At 37.6% G+C, this 22,238-nt stretch overlaps 1 protein-coding gene across 1 annotated transcript in view; it reads left to right on the forward strand.

Annotated features, from left to right (window-relative positions):
- LOC105999157 (lebercilin-like) overlaps positions 1-18,968 on the forward strand; it is a 28,479-nt gene extending 9,511 nt beyond the window's left edge. The window contains exons 3-7 of the mRNA XM_013034105.1: positions 10,101-10,238; positions 12,164-12,260; positions 12,964-13,103; positions 15,192-15,321; positions 17,604-18,968. Coding sequence (XP_012889559.1) covers positions 10,101-10,238; positions 12,164-12,260; positions 12,964-13,103; positions 15,192-15,321; positions 17,604-18,583 — 1,485 coding nt within the window. The 3' untranslated portion in view covers positions 18,584-18,968. The remainder of the gene's footprint in view (positions 1-10,100; positions 10,239-12,163; positions 12,261-12,963; positions 13,104-15,191; positions 15,322-17,603) is intronic.
- Positions 18,969-22,238: the final 3,270 nt, after the last annotated feature.

Raw genomic sequence — 22,238 nt, forward strand, 5'->3', positions numbered from 1 at the left:
GGGCCTGGGCTGGGGCTTTGGCCCCGAGTTCAGGGTCAGCCTTTGAAGCCGTCTTACCAAGGACTGCGAGGACTTGGGGAGGGCCGGAGAGGGCTCTGTCCTACTCGGGGAACGCTCTTGCTCGGCTGGGGGGCTCAGAGTTTCCTCGTGGGGTGCATCTGAGGGCTCCATGAGCAGCTTGACGACTCCAAACACAGCCGGGGAAAATTACGCACTCCTGAAAAAGCCAAAGCTAAGGGCCCAGCAGGCAAAGGACAACAGCTGGAATTTTCTTTTCTGATAGATCCCCTATAAGCAACCAGATTCTCCATGAGCTTCTTCCAAGTTTGTGCTTAGTGCTTATTATTAGCAAAATCACATTTCTCCTCAGTGTAAACATTTCCAACAGTAAGACTAGAGTGAGCACTGTCCTCCCTTTTCATATGGGCATGGCAGTCAGTTTCCTTTCATCTTGCTCTGCCATGCTTCCTTCTAGAGGAGGGTATTGGTCTACCTTTTTTTTTTTTTTTGCCCTTTTATCCTTCAGAAACTCAATCCAGAAGCTGTGCGTTTGCTTGTTCTGTGCTATTTCTAACTAGAGAGCTAATTAGGACAGAATAATGAGGTTAGACTAGCAGGCTGGCTCTGCTCCTGTCCTGCCCTTACTTTTAACCTGCCTGTCTTTTAACCTCCAAGTTTCATGTGCTTCTTCTGCATTAGGAAATGGTATAGTTTATGAGATTTATTTTCATTCTGAAATCTGAGAGGTCTAAAGTCACACCTTTAAGCCTTTTACATACCCAGAATATTTTTAGAGTGGTAAACCTTCATTTTCCTTTCTACCAACAAAATTAGTCTAATGTTAGAGTGATGAAAATTTTCTAGTGTTGAAAAGTAAATTGTAAAATAAAGTCATTTATTTATATCCTCCTAATTGTTATTACCTAATAATTTAAAGAATTGACTTTTTTATTCTATCGTGTAAAATCATGAGATTAGTGATGTAAGAATAAAGTTTAAAATATTTTTAGAAATTAAATTTGGAATGACCTTGGAAACTACTCACTCAGAACAATTGTTAAAGCAATTTTGTGTTCATATATTTTAGGTAATTTTTCTATTGAAAAAGTAATACAGGCACTAAAGAGGAGCTTAGAAATTCAAAAAAACAGAGGGGCTGGTGATAAAATGTCAATGTCCTTCCTGTGAGAAATTACCATTACTTGTGTAAGTTAACATCTGTTCACTATGTTAGTGTACTGTGCACATTGCTAGAAATACTGCTTTTTTCACCAAAAAGTGTGTTTCAGCACTTTGTGCATAGCATTCTAAAATACTAAAACAGACCAAATCAGTTTTGTGCTTTTAAAAACCTGCGTATTAGCTGGGTGCCAGTGGCTCACACCTGTAATCCTGGCTACTCAGGAGGCTAAGCTCTGAGGATTGTGGTTTTGAAGCCAGTCTGGGCAGAAAAGTCCATGACACTTTTAAATAAACTACTCAGAAAAAGCTGGAAGTGGCACTGTAGTTCAAGTGTTAGAGTGCTAGCCTTCAGCACATAGAAGTTCAGTGACAGTACCCAGGCCTGGAGTTCAAACCCCAGGACCAGCAAAAAAAAAAAAAATGTCTACATTTTATGTAAGTACATCATAATATAATGAACCTTACCCTTTTTAATGTAGGTATTGATTTAGATTTAGGATTGTATAAAAGATGCATATCCTTAAACATGTATACATGTGCATGTGTCTATGTGTCTGTATACATAGGTACACACTAGACAGTATATCTGACATAGAAATAATGTTTCTTTCCTTTTATTATTATTTGTGTGTATGAATGTATTGGGTCTGGGTGCTGTCCTTGACTTCTGTGCTCAGAGCTAACACTATGCCATGTAAGCCACAGCTCCACTTTCAGCTTTTTTTTAGTTAATCAAAAGTTTCACAGCTTTCCTGCCAGGCCTAACTTTAAACTGTGATCCTCAGATTTCAGCCTCATGAGTAGCTAGGATTACTGGTATGAGCCACCAGTGTCTGGCAGCATTAGTGTTTCTTAGAAGAATGAATGGATGGCTGGATTGGTGAAATCAGGGGGCATTTGTGACAAGTTCAAAGATAGGAAGGACAACTTACCTTGAAGGATGGATGACAAGAGCAAGATTTAATTGATCTCCCAGACTCAAAATCTGGCCCCAGACAAGCAAAAAGATATTTAATCAAATTAAGTCCTCAGTTTTTTAAAAAAATGCATTTAATGGGTAGCAATTATTTTCAAGTCTTGGCTTGAAAAAGTATAAAGTTATAAAAAACATAATATAACATTTTATATACTAAAATCATATTGCTGCTTCAAAAAGTCAGAGAGGGAAAAAGAGTTTATGGAGTAGGGTCATGCCCTGGTCCTCAGACATAATAATAACTACTTGTACTGGTTAGATCTCACCTATGGACAGGTTAAAATTTCAGGCAATGTAGTGTCATTTAGCCAACAGGACAATTGGGATGTCATATAGGCAGGCATGTAAGAAACAACTAAATAGACATGGAGCCCAGGAAATTTTCAAAGGAAAATTTAACTCCATTATTTGATGGAGAAATACATTTGCTTTCGTTGTTCTGAGGCAATACAAACCTAATGACTATTACTGAGAAACTGATTTCTAGTCCTTTATAAGGAAGAATTTCCTAGTAACTGAAATTGTCAATGCAGTAAGTGCCTTTTGAATAATTAAGCTTCCTGCCCCTCGAAGTATTTGTATAGAGGCTGAACCAGCACCTTCTAGGAATACCATGGGAAGCATTCTTGTAAGGTATAAAAGATGGTGTCCAGGCCTCACGTTTCTGTCAGCTCCAAGTTTTCAGAATTGAGTTACAACACTGAGCTGGGATTGCTATGACTGAGGTACATAGACATACTTTAACAAATGTAAAATGTTCCTTTGTTAGTAAAGAATAAATGATAGTAAGGTCAGTTCTCCTTTGACTTCCTTTCTAAGCATTTGTCATGTTTTTATTTCTGACTCCTGCATTTAATACTTATTTGGATGTTTGCTGTTGTGGCTTTGTTTATCCTACTTACTTATTTCATGTAGTATTTAAAATACTCTTACATTTCATTCTTAGTTACTTGCAGTAATTTATGCTTGATTTTTACCTCAGATTTTTGTACTTGTTGTCATTAAGTTTTTGAAAACATATTGAAAACCATTGTATATTGTGACATTTTAGTATATGCCTACACTATGAATTGATTATTGATTATATCCATCTACCCTTCTCCTACTCCTCCTCCTTTAGGATGCTTTTCAGTCTCTAGTAATCACTCTTTTACTCTCTACTTTCAGGTTGGTAGATTGTTGTTATTCTTTCCACATATTAGAAAGAACATGTGATCCTTGCCTTTCTGAATCTGGCTTATTTTTCTTGCCATAATGGACTCCAGTTCTATTCCCTGAAAATGGTAGGACTTCATTCTTCTTTAGGGTTACGTAACACTCCATTGTGTATGTGTACCATAATGCCTTCATCGGCTCATTTGTCCATGGGTAGCTGGGCCGAGTCCCTGTCTCAGCTGTTGTCAGCATTGCCACAGTAAACAGGGGCATACATGTCACTCTTGTAATCTAACTTTATATACAGCCAGGAGTAAGATATGTGGATCATCTGTTCTAATTTTAGTTTTTCAAGGATCTTCTGTATGTTTCTCATAGTGGCTGAGTGCATTTATATTTCATCTCACAGTATCCATGGGGGTTCATTTTTTATTCATATCCTTACCAATATTTGTTACTGGATTTTTTTGTTTATTCATTTTTGTTTTTGATGCTGATATTGGAGTTTTAACTCAGGGCCAGAATGTTCTCCCTTTGCTTATTTTTTTTTACTCAAGACAGTACTTTACCACATGAGCCATAGCCCTATGTCTGGTATTTAGCTTGTTAATTGGAGGTAAGAGTCTAGCAGGATTTTCTGCCCCAGCTGGCTTTGGACTACAATCCTCTTGTGTACCTCACCTCTTGTATACCTAGGATTATAGGCGCAAGCCACTGGGGTCCAGGTATTGCTTATTGATTCTTTGATAATAACCATTTTAAGTGGAGTAAGATGATACTTGGGTTTTTTTGGTTGTTGTTTTTGCCAGTCCTGGGGCTTGAACTCAGGGCCTGGGCACTGTCCTTGAGCTTCTTTTGCTCAAGGCAAGCACTACCACTTGAGCCACATGCCACTTCCAGCTTTTTCTGTTTATGTGGTACTGAGGAATCAAACCCAGGGCATCATGCATGCTAGGCAAGCACTCTACCACTAAGTCACATTCCCAGCCCTGATACTTGGTTTTGATTTTCATTTCCTTGGTGCATAATGATAATATTTTTTACATTTGTTAGCCATTTCTATTTCTTCTTCTGAGAATTTGTCTTCTTAGATCACATATCCATTTTTACCTGAACTATTTGGTGTTTACAGTTTTCTGAATTTTAAAAAGTATATTTTGGATTTTAATCATCTGCCAAGATGAGTGGCTTACTGTCTTTGGTGGTCTCTTTACTCTCTTTATTCTTTTTCCTTGCTGTGCAGAAACTTTTGTTTGATGAAATCCCATCTGTCAATACTTTTAAAAGAGGAAGGATTGATTTTCCTCAGAGCTTCAGTCCATTAGAGCAGGGAGGGCATAGCAGCTCACCTCTGGAGGTCAGAAAGCAGAGAGAGATTGCTTACCTGAGCTGGGTTTCTTCTTCTTTCACCTTTAATCCATTTAGCTCCTAGCCAATAGGGTGGTGTTACCCACCTTGAGGGGAGGTCTCCCCCTTAGTTCATCCTCTCTGGAATACCCTCGCGGACACACCATGGTGTGTGCTTTATGAATCTCTGGGCACTTCTCAATCCAACCAGGTTGGCAGTCAAGAGTCCATTCCTTGTCACCTTAACACCCAAACTTACCTAAACCAGGACATTTCACCACTGGCCCCCAATAGGTGTATGTCCATCTCACAAGGCAAAATGCATTCAGTCTCTCCAATAACCTCCATAAGTTTAGTAACTTACTATTGTGGTATTAATGGCTCCCAGCACAATTCCTAATACAGTCCTCTTTGCCGTCTGACACTGTATGGACAGATTTCATTGTGTTTCTGCTGGCATTCTGAGCTCCTAGGCAGCCACCCAGCTAGCTTTCTTTTTCAGCATGATTCTCCAAACTTTTCTCAATATCAGTTTCCAGAGGTTTAAAGACAACAAGGTTTACTCAAAACAATTGCCCACTTCTTTTAATCCTAATATTCTATGTCAGCTTTTTGTCCCTGTGTCAAAATAACCAAGTGAAGCACCTTAAAAGGAGGAAGGATTTATTTGGGTCACAGTTTCATCCATCATGGTAGGAAGGGCAGAACAGAGCAAGCATGGCAGCTCATTATGACGGCCAGGAATCGAAAAGAGAATGCTTGCACTCCATTTGTCAGTGTTTACTTTTGTTTCCTATGCTTTGGCCTCCAACCAAGAAAATCATTCCCTTCCCCTATCTGGAAGTGTTTCCCTACTAATTTTCTGAAATTTTTGACTTTCATCTCTTATAATAAGGTTTTGGGTCATTTTGAGTTGATTTCTTTTGGACAGAATGAAAAATACAGGTCAAGTTTCAGTCTTCCACATTTGCATATCCAGTGTTCCTGGCACCATATGTAGATGAGGCTGCCTTTTTCCTCGTGTACATTTTAGCACCTTTGAGACAAATCAGCTGGCTGTAGATGTAGATGCCTGAGCTTTTCTACATTCTTTTTTCTGTCTCACTGGTTTATGGGTTTGTATTCATGCCTACTGTGTTTTTGTTACTATGATTCTAATATGGTTTGAAATCAGAACTAGTGATCGCTCTGGTTTTGCTCTTTTTGGTTATGGTTATTTTGGCTATTTGGACTCCTTTATGCTTTCATATGAATTTAATGTTGCCTTTTGCTTCTGTATAGAATGTCATTGAAATTTCTATGGAGATTACATTCACTCTTTAGATTACTTTGAGCCTTATGGGCATAGAACAGTAAACCAGTCTTTCTAGTCCACATGAATAGGAGACATACCTTTAGCATCTTCAGTTTCTTTCATCAAAGTTTTACAATTTTTATTATATAAGCCTTTCACTTCCCTAGTTAAGTGTGTTCCTTGGTAGTGTGTCCATCTGTGTTTCTTGTGAATGCTTTTATGATTTCTTTCTTGGCAAATTCATTAGTGTTTATAGAAAACTATACATGAGTTTTGTATGTTGTTTGTTTTCTTCTGTTTTTTTTCTTTTTGTTCCTTATAATCTAACTGATGTTGCTGTGGATTAGAAACAACTTTCCATATTTATTATTTTTTATTATTTAGTCACTGGATTGACCCAGAACCAGGAGTGTGCTGGAGCTGCTTCTGTTCTGATTGCTTTCAGTTATGATGGTTCTTTTGGAGTCATCATGGTTTGTGGCTCTAGACTCATGTCAGCTGTAAATGGATAATCTGATGTCCTCCTTTGCTGTTCCTTGTATTTCCTTTTCTTGCCTCAGTGTGCTAAATTGCTTATTGCTAACATATCTAGTATTCTATTTAATAAGATCACTGAGGGTGGACACACTTGCCTTATTCCTTATCTTAGAGGAAGTGCTTTCATTTTTTTCCACATCCAATTTGTTCTTGGCTGTTGGTTTACTATATATATCCTGCGCTTTTTTTTGCGGGGGTGCTGGGGCGGTCCGGTCGTGGGGCCTGAACTCTGGGCCAGGGCGCTGTCCCTCAGCTCTTCAGCTCAAGGCTAGCGCTCTACCACTTGAGCCACAGCGCCACTTCTGGCTTTTTTTTCTTTTTGCTTATGTGCTGGGGAATCGAACCCAGGGCCTCAGGCATGCAAGGCAAGCGTTCTACCACTGAGCCACCTTCCCAGCCCATATCCTGTTTTATATTGAGATACAATTCTTTTTTTTTTTTTTTTGGTTGGTCATGGAGCTTGATCTCTGGGTGCTGTACCTCAGCTCTTCAGCTCAAGGCGAGCACTCTATTACTTGAGCCACAGCACCACTTCCAGTTTTCTGGTGGTTTATTGGAGATAAGAATCTCACAAATTTTCCTGCTTGGGCTGGCTTGAACTTCCATCCTCAAATCTCAGCCTCTTGCATAGCTAGAATTACAGGCACAAGCTCTTGGTGCCTGGTGAGGTGCAATTCTTTTATACCTAATTATTTAAGAATTTGATCCTGAAACAATGTTAATTTTTAGCAAATACATTTTGTGCACCTTTTAATTTTTTTGTGGTGCTCAAGATTGGATTGAGAGACGTATACATGTTTTAGCATCTGTTGAGATGATCACATCATTTTTCCCTAACATTGTATTAATTTGCATATTGTGTTTTTTTAATCTGGATTTATTGAACTATATTTATATCCTTTAATGAGGCCACTTCATGATCTTTTAAAAAAGTTTCTGAATTTGCATGCATTTGTAGTATGAGGGAATTTTGTGATCTTTACACACATACACACTGTGCATGGAACAAAACTGAACAAATTAACCCCCTCCAACCATATTCCCATTATTTTTATGCTGGTCAGTTCTACTTACTAGTAATGTGTTGAATGCTTACACTCATGTTCATCAGGAGTATTGACCCATAATTTCTTTTGTTGTTTATATTTCCATTCTGTTGTGATCAGAAAAGATGCATGGTATGATTCCAGTATTTTGAATTTGTTGACTTATTTTGTGGCCTAATTTATGTTGCATTCTAGAGAAAATTGCACGCACTGATATAAATAGTGCTGTGTTCTTCAGCATTTGGATAGATGACTAAGTACACTTACTCTATAGTATAGCTTAATTCTTATTTTTTGAAGGTCTGGGTTATCTTTTCATAATGAGAATGCAGTATTGGAATCCTAAACTTTCATTGTACCAAAGCCTACCTCTTCCTTTATTTCTAATAGCTTTTTTTTTTAAGTGGGTAATCTGACATTAGATTTATATACATTTATAGTCATGTATTTTTGATGAATTGATACTCATTATGTAGTAACCATTTTTGTTCTTATACTTTGTCTTTGTTATATAATTAATGCAGCTAGTCCTTTTTGCCTTAGTATTCCATTGTTTCAAGTATTGTTTTCCAATCTTTCACTGTGTGACCTCACTGGTTAGATAATGTATTCTTGAAGGCAGCATATTTTTGTGCACTGTTTTTTAATTTATTGAACCAGTCTATTTATATTTTTATCATTTATTTAGTCTGTTTATTTAATCATTAATATCCAGATGGTTTATTATATTGGTAATATTTGAATTTCATGGTTCACCTCTTTAGATATATGGATACTGGATCATTTAATAGTGTTTCAAAGATCATAAGTAATCTCTTCATTCCTTTTTTCTTTTTTTCTATATCAGTGTGATATTTCAAAAGTGTGATATGTCTCAAGCTCTATTAGACATTCCTCTATATAATCTAGTTTATTGTTGAGGCTTTCAACTGAGTTTCTGAGATCTGATTATTTCTTTTTGTAAATATGTCTACCTCTGATAACTTTCTCACTCATATCCAGCATTACCTTCTGAATTCAACTATTTATCTTATTTTAAAAATATTCAGGAGGCTGAGATCTGAGGATCACAGTTTGAAGCCAGCTCAGGCAGGAGACTCTTATCTCTAATTAACCACAAAAAGCTAGAAGTAGAGCTGTGGTTCTATTGGTAGAGCGCTAGCCTTGAGAAAAACAGCTCAGGGACAGTGCTTAGGCCCTGACTTGAAGCCCCAAGACCACACAAACATAAAATTAATTTACTTGAATTCTTTATCAGGCACTTCAGTGTCTTTGGAACCTGATCTTTAGGAAGCACTATAGTAATGGTTTCCTCATATTTCTTGTGCTCCTATGTCGAGATTTGATCATCTGGAATCTATATTTCTTATGTGATGGCCTTTATAGTAAGTGGATTTCTCCTGAAGATGTGTGTTGGAATATTGGTTTGTTTTCCATGTTGAGTATGTTTCACTGTATAATCCCCTTGTGGGTTCTTTGCCTGTGATAAATGAGATCTGGACACAGCATACTGTGCTGTTGTTGAAGTGGCCCAGTGTTGTTGTGGACACGGTGTTTCACAGTGGTGTGAGGTAGACTGCAGAGCATGTGGAGTACACCTTGAGTAACTACTACACGTACAGTGGGAGTGGTGGCTTCTGCGGGGTCAGAACTTCTTCCAGCACTGTTGAGACCAGCCTTTCACCAGTAATGGTTCCATCACTGGCTACCGCAGGAGAGATCAGGAGAGGCCTGGGCACTTGTCCTGTGAGCAGACGGTGGCGTGGGCCAGGTGCTGCCCAGCAGGAGTGGGGTAGGAATCAGCACCCGCAGTGTAGTGCTCCCTCCTAATCTTCTCAGCAGCATGTGCTCGGACATCATTGGGCTGGAGGAGGGAGGCCCTTGAGAGAAGTGTGAGAACAAGGCCGGGTCTGGGTGACGTTTCTCTCTGGACCTTCTTAGGCATTTATGATGCTGACTGAAGAAAATATGGGAAAGTCTCAATTACCCAACGGCCTTGTTGGCAGGCATGAGCATATAGCACTGAAATTGCAACTGTCTTTTATTTTTATTTTTTCTTTGTGATTTGATAATATTTCATAAGTAAGAGGCAAGTAAGTTCACAAGTTAAGAACAGCGCTTTGACAACTGATTTGAGAAGAAAGTATTTAAAATTCTTTGATAAACCTCTTGGACCATGGAAATTTCTGCTATTGTTTTCTGGCAGTTCTTTTCAATGTATTCTGTACCTTGAATACTTATATAGTTTTAACTGTCATGTTAAATTATACCCATATCATGATTTCCAAAAGCCTATGCTTCTCTTCTTTTTGCTGTCTTTGATACCCAATTTAAATGGCTACAGATGTGCTTCAGACAAATGCCTAAGAATTTATTTCCATTATGAAAAACTGGTGTCTTATTAGATGGTTGGTAAACTTATTTACTGGCTGGCTTTAAGTTCATGACCACAAAGCCCAGCCTGTATTGTAATTCTTGTGCACCATCATCCAAAACATCTTTCTGGCACTGTTTAATATATTTTACTATTGGCTTAACTTTGTTCTATATTTTGTACATATAGGAACTTTCAAGAAACCTTGAGCTGAGTACAAACAGTTTTCAACGTCAGCTGCTTGCTGAGAGGAAAAGGGCATATGCGGCTCACGATGAAAACAAAGTTCTACAAAAGGAGCTGCAAAGGCTGTACCACAAACTGAAGGTAAACTTTTGATGTCAAATGGCATAGTTTTCCCACCATGTAAGTTACATAGAAACCTGGTATTCAAAAACACTATTCACATTTGCAAGTTTATATAATACAATTTACAGAATTCTAATGTTATCTTTGGTATTTAGAAGAAATGATTTGTTAGTATAATCACTATTACAAAGCGAAGTATCATGTAGCAACAAGACAAATGTAAGGGGAAATTCTGGAGGAAATTATAGGAACTATCTGGGGGCAGTGGCTCACACTATAATCCTAGCTGCTGAGGAGGCTGAGATCTGAGAACCATGGTTCAAAGCCAACTTGGGTGGGAAAGTCCATGAGATTTTTATCTTATTCTTATATCTAACTTAGTCTTATTTCTAGCAAATAGCTAGAAGTGGAAGTGTGGCTGAAATAATAGTGCACTAGGGTTGAGCAAAAGAGTTTAGAGACACACTCAGGCCCAAGCACTAGCAAACAAATAAACAGAAAAATACCTCAAAGGAACTGGAGTTTGTGTTGGATGAATGAATAATCTGATGTCCTTCCTCAGATGTGATTATATTTAAAGTTGTTTAAGCATGTCCTTCATTTTCATTGTTGCTAAAAAAGTATTCATATCAGTCAATTATGTTAAGGCAAGTATTCTTAATTTTATCTAGAGGTCATTGATGGGTGAAATTTTATATAGAATTACACAAAAGTATGCACTACTTTATATAGCTTTCTTCTTTTCAGGGTCATGTGCTTGCTAGACAAGCGCATTTTTCTCTTTTTTTGCAGGTCTTGGGGCTGTCCCTGAGCCTCTTTGTGCTCAAGGCTAGGGCTCTTCTTTTTCTGAGTAGTTTATTGGAGATAAAAGTCTCATGGGGACTTTTCTGCCTGGGCTGGCTTCAAACGGTGATCCTCAGATTTTTCAGCCTCCTGAGTAGCTAGGATTATAGGCCTGAGCCACTGGTACCCGGCTAGGCAAACACTTTAATACTTGAATCACACCTCAGTTCTCTCGTAAACTTTTAGACAGAGTCTCACACTTTTGTTGGGACCAGCTTTTAACCATTTTCTCCAGCCTCCCATCTAGTTGTGATTATAGACATGAGATAGGGTCTTGCCAACTATTTTGCCCCACAAACTATAATCCTCTACCTCCTCAGTAGCTGGGATTACAGATATATGCCACTATACCTGGCCAATGTCTTCCATAGATTTTTTTTCCTGTTAATCCAATTCTTAGAAAAAGTCATAGCTCCCAAATGCTAAAGCACACCAATGTTTAACGCCATGGCAAATTTCCTTGGGGGTGAGGGGTGTGTGTATAACTATGGTTTGGCCTGAGACTTGTTAGGCATACTTGTTAGGCAAGTGCTCTATCACTTTTTGCTTAAGGTATTTTTCCAGTAGGGTCTCAGGTTTCTGCCTGAAGCCAGCCTTAGACTAAGGTCCCAGCTATGCCTTCTCGGCTATGCCTTCTTGTGTAGCTGGCTGGAATCAGAAGTGACTCAACGCACCCAGCCTCTCATTTTAAAATCCTCAATCACTGAGCAGTCTCATTAAGAGATGCTAACTCATTCTTTGTCTCTGACTAAGCCTGGGTGATAGTGACAGAATTACTAGCTTTATCAGGTAGGAGTGTGGAAACTAAAATCTATTTTATTCTTATTTGCTCTCTCCTCCATATACCCCATTTTTTCCTCCCCTTCCTCCCCCTCCCCAGAAGTGGTAGGACCTGTAGCCTTTCTTTACAGGGAAGTCATTGTCTCTCTTAATCCAAGGGTACTGGAGACATTTCTTTCTGTGGTTTGGTAATTACACAGGGAAGTTGAACTCAGTATATTTCCATTTGGCAAGAAAGTTGTCAGTCAGTTGCCTAAGTGAAGGTCATTTATTTTAAGCTGAAATTCTACTTGCTTACATTGTATTGGGTTTATGTTTAGGAAAAGGAGAGAGAACTGGAGAATAAAAACATATATTCTAACCGTCTGCCCAAGTCCTCTCCAAAGAAAGAAAAAGAACTTGCTCCAAGAAAAAATGGTATGGTAGCTACTATATTAAGACAACAATATTATAACTATAGTATAGTATGGGTTATAAGTATTACAGCTATTATTTATTAATATTGTAAAGTAGAATGCAGAATCTCATAAAAATATATAAATTACTTTTTTTACAATTTTAGTTTTTTATAATCTTTAGAAGTCTTTCAGTTTTTGTAAGTTTTAACACATGAAGAAATGTGGTTAGAATCATGTTTTGAATAACTTAAAAAAATTCCTACTGTGATTTTGAAAACCCTTATGAAAATATATAAACATACACAATAGAGTTAAGGATTCAATGAACTTCCACTTAAACATTGCCTAGATTACTCTTTTTGGTAATTTCATTTATTTTTCTTAGTTTTGATATTGTGTTTCTCAGGAAATCACAGGTATTATTTCACTCATAAATATTTTATTTTATGCAAATAGCTTTGCTCTATTTTTGGCAAAGTACAATCATTCTAGGAATTGCACAATTTTTAAATATAAACTTTGTAAAAGTGTAGGGCCATTTAAAGGAAGAATTGCTCCCAAATCATACATACCTGCTAGTAAATCCCAGACACAAAAATGAGTGTTTACTGAGCTGAGTCAAAAGTACATCAGTTTATTTAGATGATGAGCTTATGCCAGTTGAATAAATGTTAGCAGTGTTGAATGAGATAAAAAAACTTCTTTTCCAATTTTCATGGTAGTCGCATGCCAGAGTGATTTTACAGACCTGTGTACAAAGGGAGTACAAACCACTGAAGATGGACAGGAAGAATTTTCTATAATACCACAGACAATTATGGATTTCGAAAACAAACAGGAGGAATCAGAACATCATTCTTTGGTGAGTGCAGCAGTATGATTTTCTGCCCAACTTTATAGGTTTAGGTTTAAAGTTATTCCTAAAAATGGTCTTTCAGACTTGGTACAGTTTTAGCAGTGGAAGTAGTGCTGTATCTTTGTAAATATTCAGATATCCTTTTAAAAAGAAACTCATCTGTATATTTTGTTAAATTTTTAGGATTTACTCTTTTGGTTCATGTTGCATTTTTCAGCTGCTTCAGAGACTGGTTATGCTTTCTACTAGGTTGGAGGTAAAAGACAAGAATTTGCTTTAAAAGGTTACCTTTTATTCAGCTAGACAGTCTTAATTTTCAAAGTTCTGTGTTTAATAGGAAATGCTGATCATTTTCAAATCATTTGTAAGGAATTTACCCAGATTTAAATTTTTGGCATTCTACATGGGAAAAATCTTATACATTGAATAAATAAATTTTATAGATTAAATGAATGCTAATCTGAATGTGTACCATTTTAAGTGGAGTGTATTGTACCATTTCAAGAGGGGTATATATTGTACCCTTATTGAAAAGGAGTTTCAATACCATGTCTCTGTAAATTCATGTTAATCAATAGATGCAATTTAAATTTCAAAGAAAACATTTCTTTCTTTTTTTTTTTTTTTTGGTCAGTTGTGGGGGCTGAACTCTGGTCCTGGGTACTATCCCTCAGCTCTTCAGCTCAAGACTAGCTACCTACCACTTAAGCCACAGTGCCACTTCCGGCTTTTTCTGCTTATGTGGTACTGAGGAATTGAACCCAGGACCTCATGCATGTGAGGCAAACACTCTACAGTGAGCTACCTTCCCAGCCCCAAAAGTGGTCTAATATATACACACACACACACACACACACACATATACATATACATATATATATATATACATATATATATATATATATATATATATATATATAATATTTGTTTTTTTGTACTAGAAGATTCAGAGCCAGCACCCTGCTGGAAAGAGTGTGGTCTTAGACTTGGCTCTGCTTTTTCATCGAATCCAGGTGCCAACATTTCAGTGGTGTGAATTTTTGGGGCCTCAATTTCCTCATGTGTAAAGGGTGGTAATTAACCATGAAGTTTCTAAAGCTCCTCAGAAACCTGAATGAAAATGTCCTCAGCCAGTGGAAGCCCAGAGTCCAGTTCATTCTGCAATTAGAAAGACCTCCAGTATGGGGACTGAGATAAGAAAAGATTCTTCTTGTAATGGATAAAATCAGTGTGTAGTCCAGGGCTGGCGAGCAGCTTTGCTTCATTGTGGTCATCCTCTGTTTTGTTGATCTTCCATTTGGGACTGTAGCCTTCATGTTTGTGGTTGGAATGGCTTCACCTCTCTGTGAACAAAGGAAACGAGGAAGCAGTGGGCAAGCTGTGCTTAGAAATGTGATCTGGAGTTGCATCTGCACTTCCACCCACCTTGTCCTGGTCCTGTCTAGCTGCAGGGGTGGCTGATAATGGCTCTATCTGAGCAGCTGTGTGCCCTTCTTAACTAACACAGGGTATTCTGTTTCTAAGAGGAAGAAAATGAAACCAGATACCAGGGGACAATACTATGGAATCTTTACAACAATCCATGCTTTATTTTTATTAAGGAAAATCACACCAGAGATATTTGCAAGGAACCATAATAAACTTAAAATTCCTTATTATTTATGGAATTTTAAGTATGTAGCATCCTTTCTTGATTTAAATATTATAGAACTTCATTACTTGGAGACTTTGGACATAGTGTAGACTTGAACAGCTCAGTTCAGCTGTCACCAGCTGTATTACATGTTTCTTCAGCTTCTCTTCTTCAGCCATTTCTGGTTAATTTGATTAGCCAGATTGTGACATTTGCCCAAAGAAACAGCTCTTCTGCAACTTATCTTCAGAAATTTGTGTAGGTTGTTGGTTTTATTTCCACTATTGTGGCTCTGATGTAGTTCATAAATTCTTGTTTAAATTTTTAACTAGAAGCGCCATTTGCAGCAGAAGAACATGTGATTTGATTTGTTGCTTTATTCACTGAAAATTGGCTTTAATTTCTAATTTGATATTTCCTCTTCCCCTATGTGTGGATTTGCATTTAAAAATTCACCATAGACTCTGGAGTCCCCAGAGCAAGAGGAACACAAGGAACCCACCGTTCTGCCTTCACCGGTAGAGGAAGAAGAGTCTGGTGAAGATCAAGGAGAGCCCATCGTAGAGCAGGAGGAGGAAAAGCTGGAGAGTGGTACGTAATAGAGTTGGTTTACACGGGCTGTGAGTCCCTGGATAAAGGAAGGGTCAGGACCCCTTGATGTCTTCCCACTAAACTGTAAATTGTTTGTGCAGAACAAGAAAAGGCAAGTGCAGTTGTAGGAAGCAGTGTATCAAGAGTCACGAACAGGGCTGGGAAGGTGGCTCAGTGGTAGAGCGTTTGTCTTGCATGCATGAGGCGCTGGATTCGATTCCTCAGCACCACATAAGCAAAAAGGAAAAAGCTGGAAGTGGCACTGTGGCTCAAGTGGTAGAGCGCTAGCCTTGAGCTGAAGAGCTGAGGGACAGCGCCCAGGCCGAGTTCAGGCCCCATGACCGGACCCCTCCCAAAAAAACCGTCACGAACATTTGAACAAATTACAAGTTCAGGTAGATAAGTTCCACAAAGACACAACTTAGATAAAAGGGAAAAATATGCTTTGGTTTTAAGTAAAACTTGAAGAAATAATTGGAGGACAGCTGCTGTTTGGAGCTTGGCCTTGAAGCTGTAGTCCACAGACCAGCTTAAGCTGAAACATCAGAGAGTTATGTTGTCCTGTATACATTCATATCATTGTTCTTTGATTTTACCTTATAAACTAAATCTTTAATATGTTCAGCATTAATGTAAATTCAGTAAGCCAATTCACATAGTTTGTAGATAATGGAAATGAACTTTAGGACTAAGTTTATTTCTGTCTGGACAGAATGTCTTACAAGCATGAGCAAGGGATCCCAGACTCTACCCTGTTGAATGTATTAGTTGCACAGGGGACTATCAGTTATCATGTATATAATTAATGTATATAGTGTGGATGTATAATCATGCAGTATAGAACTATACTACATCCCGCTTAAAGAAAAATTTTTGTTGTTGTTTTGAGCTGAAGTTCATGGACCATAAAATTATAACCATTGTTGCAAAGATATATATGTATGTGTGAATGATCATGGATGTTTAAACACAGTATAACCTTGAAATAGAAGCTAGGTATTTACATTATCACCCTTGGCTAATGTATGAAACAGGATGGTTTCATGTGTTACACTACTACAGAAAAGAAAATTAGGGATTAATGCTCAATTTTTTCTAGGCAACAGGAAAAAAAATAAAATAGCAGACGACCATCACTTATCTTTGTGCTTTTAAGTGACTTTTTGTGGTGTGTGTATGTGTGTCTGTGTCTGTGTGCATGTGCATGTGTGTGTGCTCATGCACACCAGTCCTGGTGCTTAACCTCAGGGCTTCTTTACTGAAGGCGAGTGCTCTAACGTAATCCACAGAGCCTCCTGAGTAGCTAGGATCATAGGTATGAGCCACCAATGCCTGGCCTGACCTCTTTGTTTTTGTTTTCGGAGACTGTCTAGATCTTACATTAGTGAGAATGTTTTTGTGTTACTGAAATTAGGAGATTTGTAGTGTTCTGACATAGTTGATAGTTTTAATTTGTTTGGAAATAACTTCAAAATTATAGAAAAGTGGCAAGAATAGTACACAACTATTTAAGAATGAATTATACTTGTGCCCATGTCCTTAAATACTTCCATGTATTGTTCTCCCAAACATAGTCATTCTCCTACCATCATTCCAGTATAATTTTCAAATTCAGGAAGTTTAACTTTGATACACTGCATTTAGCTATATCCATATTGTAGACACAATACTGCTACTTGTAGTGTTTTCTCCCTTCTAGAAAACATTATAAATCATGTTTCATTTTTATATCTCTCCAGTCTGTAGTCTAAGAGCAGTTTCTTGGTTTTTATTTTTATTTTGTGAGATTAACATTTTTTATTATTTCAGATGCATGTTTAAAAATAGAATATTCTGCATTTAGAGTTTGAAGTTTTCTGTTAAATTTTAGTTACTGTATCTGCTGCCAGAATATTGCATGAAGACTGCCATATCTTTCTCAGGACATGGCATCTAGAGGTTAAGTATAATAGTCTTTAGCCATCCATCCATCAATTCATGCATCCATCCTTCCCACAACCCATCAAAATATGTACAGCATTATATTTGTTGTTTAAAAAATAGTGACCCTATCTAGTATTGAAGAATTTTTCCCTGTAAAAGTGGATCTTAAATGCAAGATGTATTAAATATTATTCCTTAATCCCAGAGTATGAAGTACAGAAATGAAATATTAAGTACATCCTCACTGTACTTATAATACCCAAGTTACATTTCAAAATGTTAATTTGTGAAAGATAGGAATTGACTTTTCCTTTTTAGCAGTAGTTCTATAAAAATCTATGAAATTTTATTTCATATAGAATGGGTGAGAGAAGAGGTTGACAAAAAACAAGATGAAAAGATACCTTTACTAGAAACAGAAGAAAAGCCAGAGTTGGAAACTGGACAGTGCCAAATGGAAATATATCAGCTTCAACAGGTGGACAAATTGGAAGAAGAGGAAGAAGAAGTCAAGAGGGAAATGTTCTTTGTTAAACCGAATGAAATCAACAAAGAACTCCAAGATTTTCAGACCCGGAAATATCATTCTGCACCCTTGTTCCCTGAGTTGGAAACAAAACTGCGCGCCCTGGTGAGAAGCACTAAAGCAAACATGTCCCCTGAGCCCTCTGAGAGATCGTTCAATGGACATCATTTGCAGGACATCGGCTTTGCAACACCAAAAGGAGATGCTCTGAATTCAGGAAACATTAGAAGTCCAGCATCTCCAAATGACTTTTCATTTGGGAGTTACGTGCCTTCATTTATAAAAATGTCAGGGAAGTCCAATCCGTGTAGCCAAAAAAGTAGCCTTGTAGATTTCCCAAAAGACAACACAGATAACTCCAGTAAAGATGGTGTGGACTTAATCGCAAGAAAGGAGAGAAAAACTAACTTGATGGAGCAACTATTTGGCACCCCATGTAGCCAAAAAAGTAGCCTTGTAGATTTGCCAAAAGACAACATGGATAACTTCAGTAAAGATGGTGTGGACTTAATCGCAAGAAGGGGGAGAAAAGCTAACCTGATGGAGCAGCTATTTGGCACTAGTGCCAGCAGTGCCATTTCCTCAAGGGGCAGCGACCCAGGCTCTCTGCCTACCAGCAGAGGGGACTGTGACCCTCTGAATTTTTGCACAGGTGAGAAACACATCAGGGTTAGAGAACAGGATGAAAATGAAGACTTCCTCCTTGGTGAAGGAAGAAATTTTAATCCAAATAGACACCGATTGAAACATGCAAATAATAAGCCAACTCTGAAAGCATTTGATTATGTAGAAGATGAAATTGAAAATGACTGACTATATGGTTTTCAGTTGTAAATATTAAAATATTTTAATACAGTATTTATTATAAACCTCTAGACTTTGAATATTACACATTTCTTATTGAGGAATGATTTTTGTAGCTAAGTTACAGTGCAATTAAAAAGTAGATCATATTGACCCACATCGCTAGTTTGAGAGAATACCAGGGGCTCTTTTGAATGAAACCAAAAATAGAGATGTCTCTAACATTGTTTTGACTTTATGATTTTACCTCTTACGCCAGCTCTGTAGGAAGTTTGACTTCCCTGAAAGTCACCGTTCATTTTCTACTTTTACCCCTATTTATTATTGTTCAGATTTTCACTGAGCTAACTGTTCTTTTCTCATTGACTGTCGAGTGGAATTGAGCGGAGCAAATCTGTGGTGGGGAGTCTGGACCCTTACTTTATGGACTCAGCCTGGGAGGCCAGGCTGAGCTGCTCAGGAATGACAGCGGTGACTCATTCCTCTGCGAATACCCACAGTTCACACCACTCACTTTCAATCTCATCTCTGAAGCTGCTCACCTGCAGCACTGCGAGCACCTCAGGCTGGTCTCAGATGCCTTTTTGTTTGTGTGGATTGTCCCTTTGCTGCGACTCCTGGTGTGATTCCTGTCCTTACTCTAATACATTCTTAGTATCTCAGTGGTTGAGTGTAAGACTTCATACCAAATGACAAGCCATCGAAGAAATTGCATCTCAGTAGAGAAAGATTTTCAACTCTATTATGTTTCAGGTAGCAGCATACTTTGATCGAAGTGTTTGAGACTTGGGGATTCTTCCCTACTGGGGAAGGCAGATAATTTTCTGTTGAAATGCACTGGTTTCCTTTCAGCTATTTGTAGTTCACTTCAGCTGCAAAGGAATGTGTGGGATATAGCTGGTCTTGAAGAAGCAATTATGCACCACTAGCTAAGGAGTAAGCACTGTTGAATGAAGAGTGACAGCACTTGTCCAGAAGAAGGAAAGCCTAGAGTTGGCACTTTAGAATACTAAGGGGAGCTATTTGAATTGGCTGTTTTTGCTCATGGTTGGATTTCTGATGCCAATCATATATCCTGATGAGGGGCAAGAGTTGGTATTTTATCTGCATTTCTTTAAATGCTTATTAATGGATCTCATTTCATGGCTATTTGATAATACTTACCTGGTCAGACCTCTAATTAACATATATATCACTTGTCATCTATTAAATGGTGTTCTTGTCATTTATTAGGAATAGAATCTCCCCAGAGTGTTAAAGTGTTACTAAGAAGTTTTGACAGCTATATAAATATTTGCTATAGCAAATCATTTGAATATATGTAAACATATTATTTGTAATGCAGTGTGTACTAAAATAATTATGTATTGTTAATTTGTTCATAGATGCTTTTTTTGCTGAAAGTGTTCTAATTTTAGGTATTTTTTAATTAAAATCTTTTTAGGAAAAAATATCCAGATCAATTATTCTCATGCTTTTGTCTATCTATGGTCTCCTTAACTGATGTAACAAGACAGAATTATTAAAATTAAGCCTAAAATTAATTCACAAGCTGAAAAGCATTATTTTGTTAAGTTTGAAAATTTGAGTTTAAAATGTAGAGAATGGGTTTTTTAATGAACAATGCTTACAGATGAAAGTGAACCATTTTTTCTAAATGGCAAATTAAATTTATTTGTACTCAGAGCTCTTATTAATAAATCTTTAAAACACAATCTGACTCTTCATTTAAATAATACTGAGATTACTTAGCTTATATATTAGGAACGGGAACAGCAGAGTTAATTTTATTTCATTATTCCCATTGAGTTTTTGCTGTCCAGTATTTTTAGTTGAAGTAGGTGAATCTGCCCTAAATCAGGTTAGTATGCTAGTCTTATCAGATAATTATAGTTTAATTAATCCTTTCACCTTTAATAGCTATCATCATGGCACATATTGCATTGGATTAAAAAGAAAGGTGAAGGGGATTAAATTGAATCATAAAATAAACACAAATTTATTTCGTGGCTGATCCACTTTTTTGGATCCTTCTTTCGTTTTATATTCAGCCATACAGCCCTCAGCTGCTGGTGCTCCTGCTGGAAAATAGGACCTGCAAGTCTGCTTAATGAAAAGGGAAATGGAAATTTGTATCCTATTGACCATAGGAATTTCTTAGAATTAAAGAACATACTATAACTATCAACAAAGAATACTCTTAATACATTTTTACTTCTCTACTACACAATATATGTCCATCATTAAAGTATCCTTTTATGTAATTTGAAATTGTTTTTTTTTGAAATTGTTTTTTATTAAAGAACAGGACTCAAGACACTCATACACAGTGAAGCCAAAAGAGGACAGTCTTGGCTGAATAATGCCAAATTGTAATACCCAAGCACCTCTTCATATGTATGTAAAGTAATACAGAGACTAAAAGAACCCTAAAGACAAGGAAACAAAGGACTTCTTAATTTGTCCTATCGTTTTTTTTAGCTGGCTCTGTATTCTTTACCTCACATCTGGTATAACACGTGCATATTTGAGGGAAGGTGGGAGCAGAACACAATCGGTGGAAAGTGGTGAAAAAATACAGCAGCACTGGACATGGATGAAAGTGAACTAAGCAACTCCAGTGTGGTGATGGGAGGGGGGGAATGAGGAGGAGGAAACAGCTGATACTAAGCAAAAGGAAAGAAAAGTACATATCACCCAATTTGGAAGAAATAATCTTATTGCTAAAGTTCATAGAGTTCATAAGCTTTGTAGATTAGAATGATGATGATTATCATTGTGGAGGTTAAAATGCCTTTGTGACCTTAGCTAAGTATAACTATGCCACAGTATTGTGAAACATATGTAGTGAATTTCAATAAGTATTTGGGGGGGGGGAGAAAAAAATGCTCTCATTAAAGAACATAGTTGTGTATGTGTGTGTGCGTGTGTGTATGTGTACACACATGTTAGTCATGGGTCTTGAACTCAGGGCACTGTCCCCAAGCTTTGTTACTTAAAGCTAGTGCTCTGCCATTGAGCCATAGCTCCACTTCTGGCCGCCTTGGCAGTTAATTGGAGATGAATCTCAGACTTTTCTGCCCTGGTTGGCTTCAAACCTTGATCCTCAGATCTCAGCCTCCTGAGTAGCTAGGATTACAGGTGTGAGCCACTAACACAGCTGGTAGAGCTTTTCTGTGTTTTTTTTTTAAATTAAAGACTTGGGTGCTCCCGAATACCTGCTACACTTTCTGAGTAGCAGGAACTGGAGAAGCTGCTGGACCGGGCTCCATCTCACAGTGCGGGTATGGTCAGATCCTGCTGTCCATGAGTTTCCATGATCTTGTGTAGTGCTGCTTATGGTGGTTTGAAATAAATGAGAGGCTTAGGTTAATGCTTGGTGGAATGTCTGGCACATTATCAGTATTCAGTAAGCATTAGCTGTTATCAAGGTTAATTATGAGTCTCCTTTTGAGGAGTAAATGAAAACAGAGCAGGTGTATGGATATAGGCAATGCATTGATACTATAATCGGCCCAAGATGCAAGCAGGAAAAGTTCCCCAAACAATGATGATATCCATAAGTGTCTCTTAAAGATATTGTACCTTGTCAATCTGCACTGACTTCCCCTTTATTGAATATTAAATGCACAATGAAATGGAGGAGCTCTTCCACCAGAGTAGA

The sequence above is a fragment of the Dipodomys ordii genome, unplaced genomic scaffold, assembly GCF_000151885.1.
Source record: "Dipodomys ordii isolate 6190 unplaced genomic scaffold, Dord_2.0 Scaffold182, whole genome shotgun sequence".
Lineage (NCBI taxonomy): Eukaryota > Metazoa > Chordata > Mammalia > Rodentia > Heteromyidae > Dipodomys > Dipodomys ordii.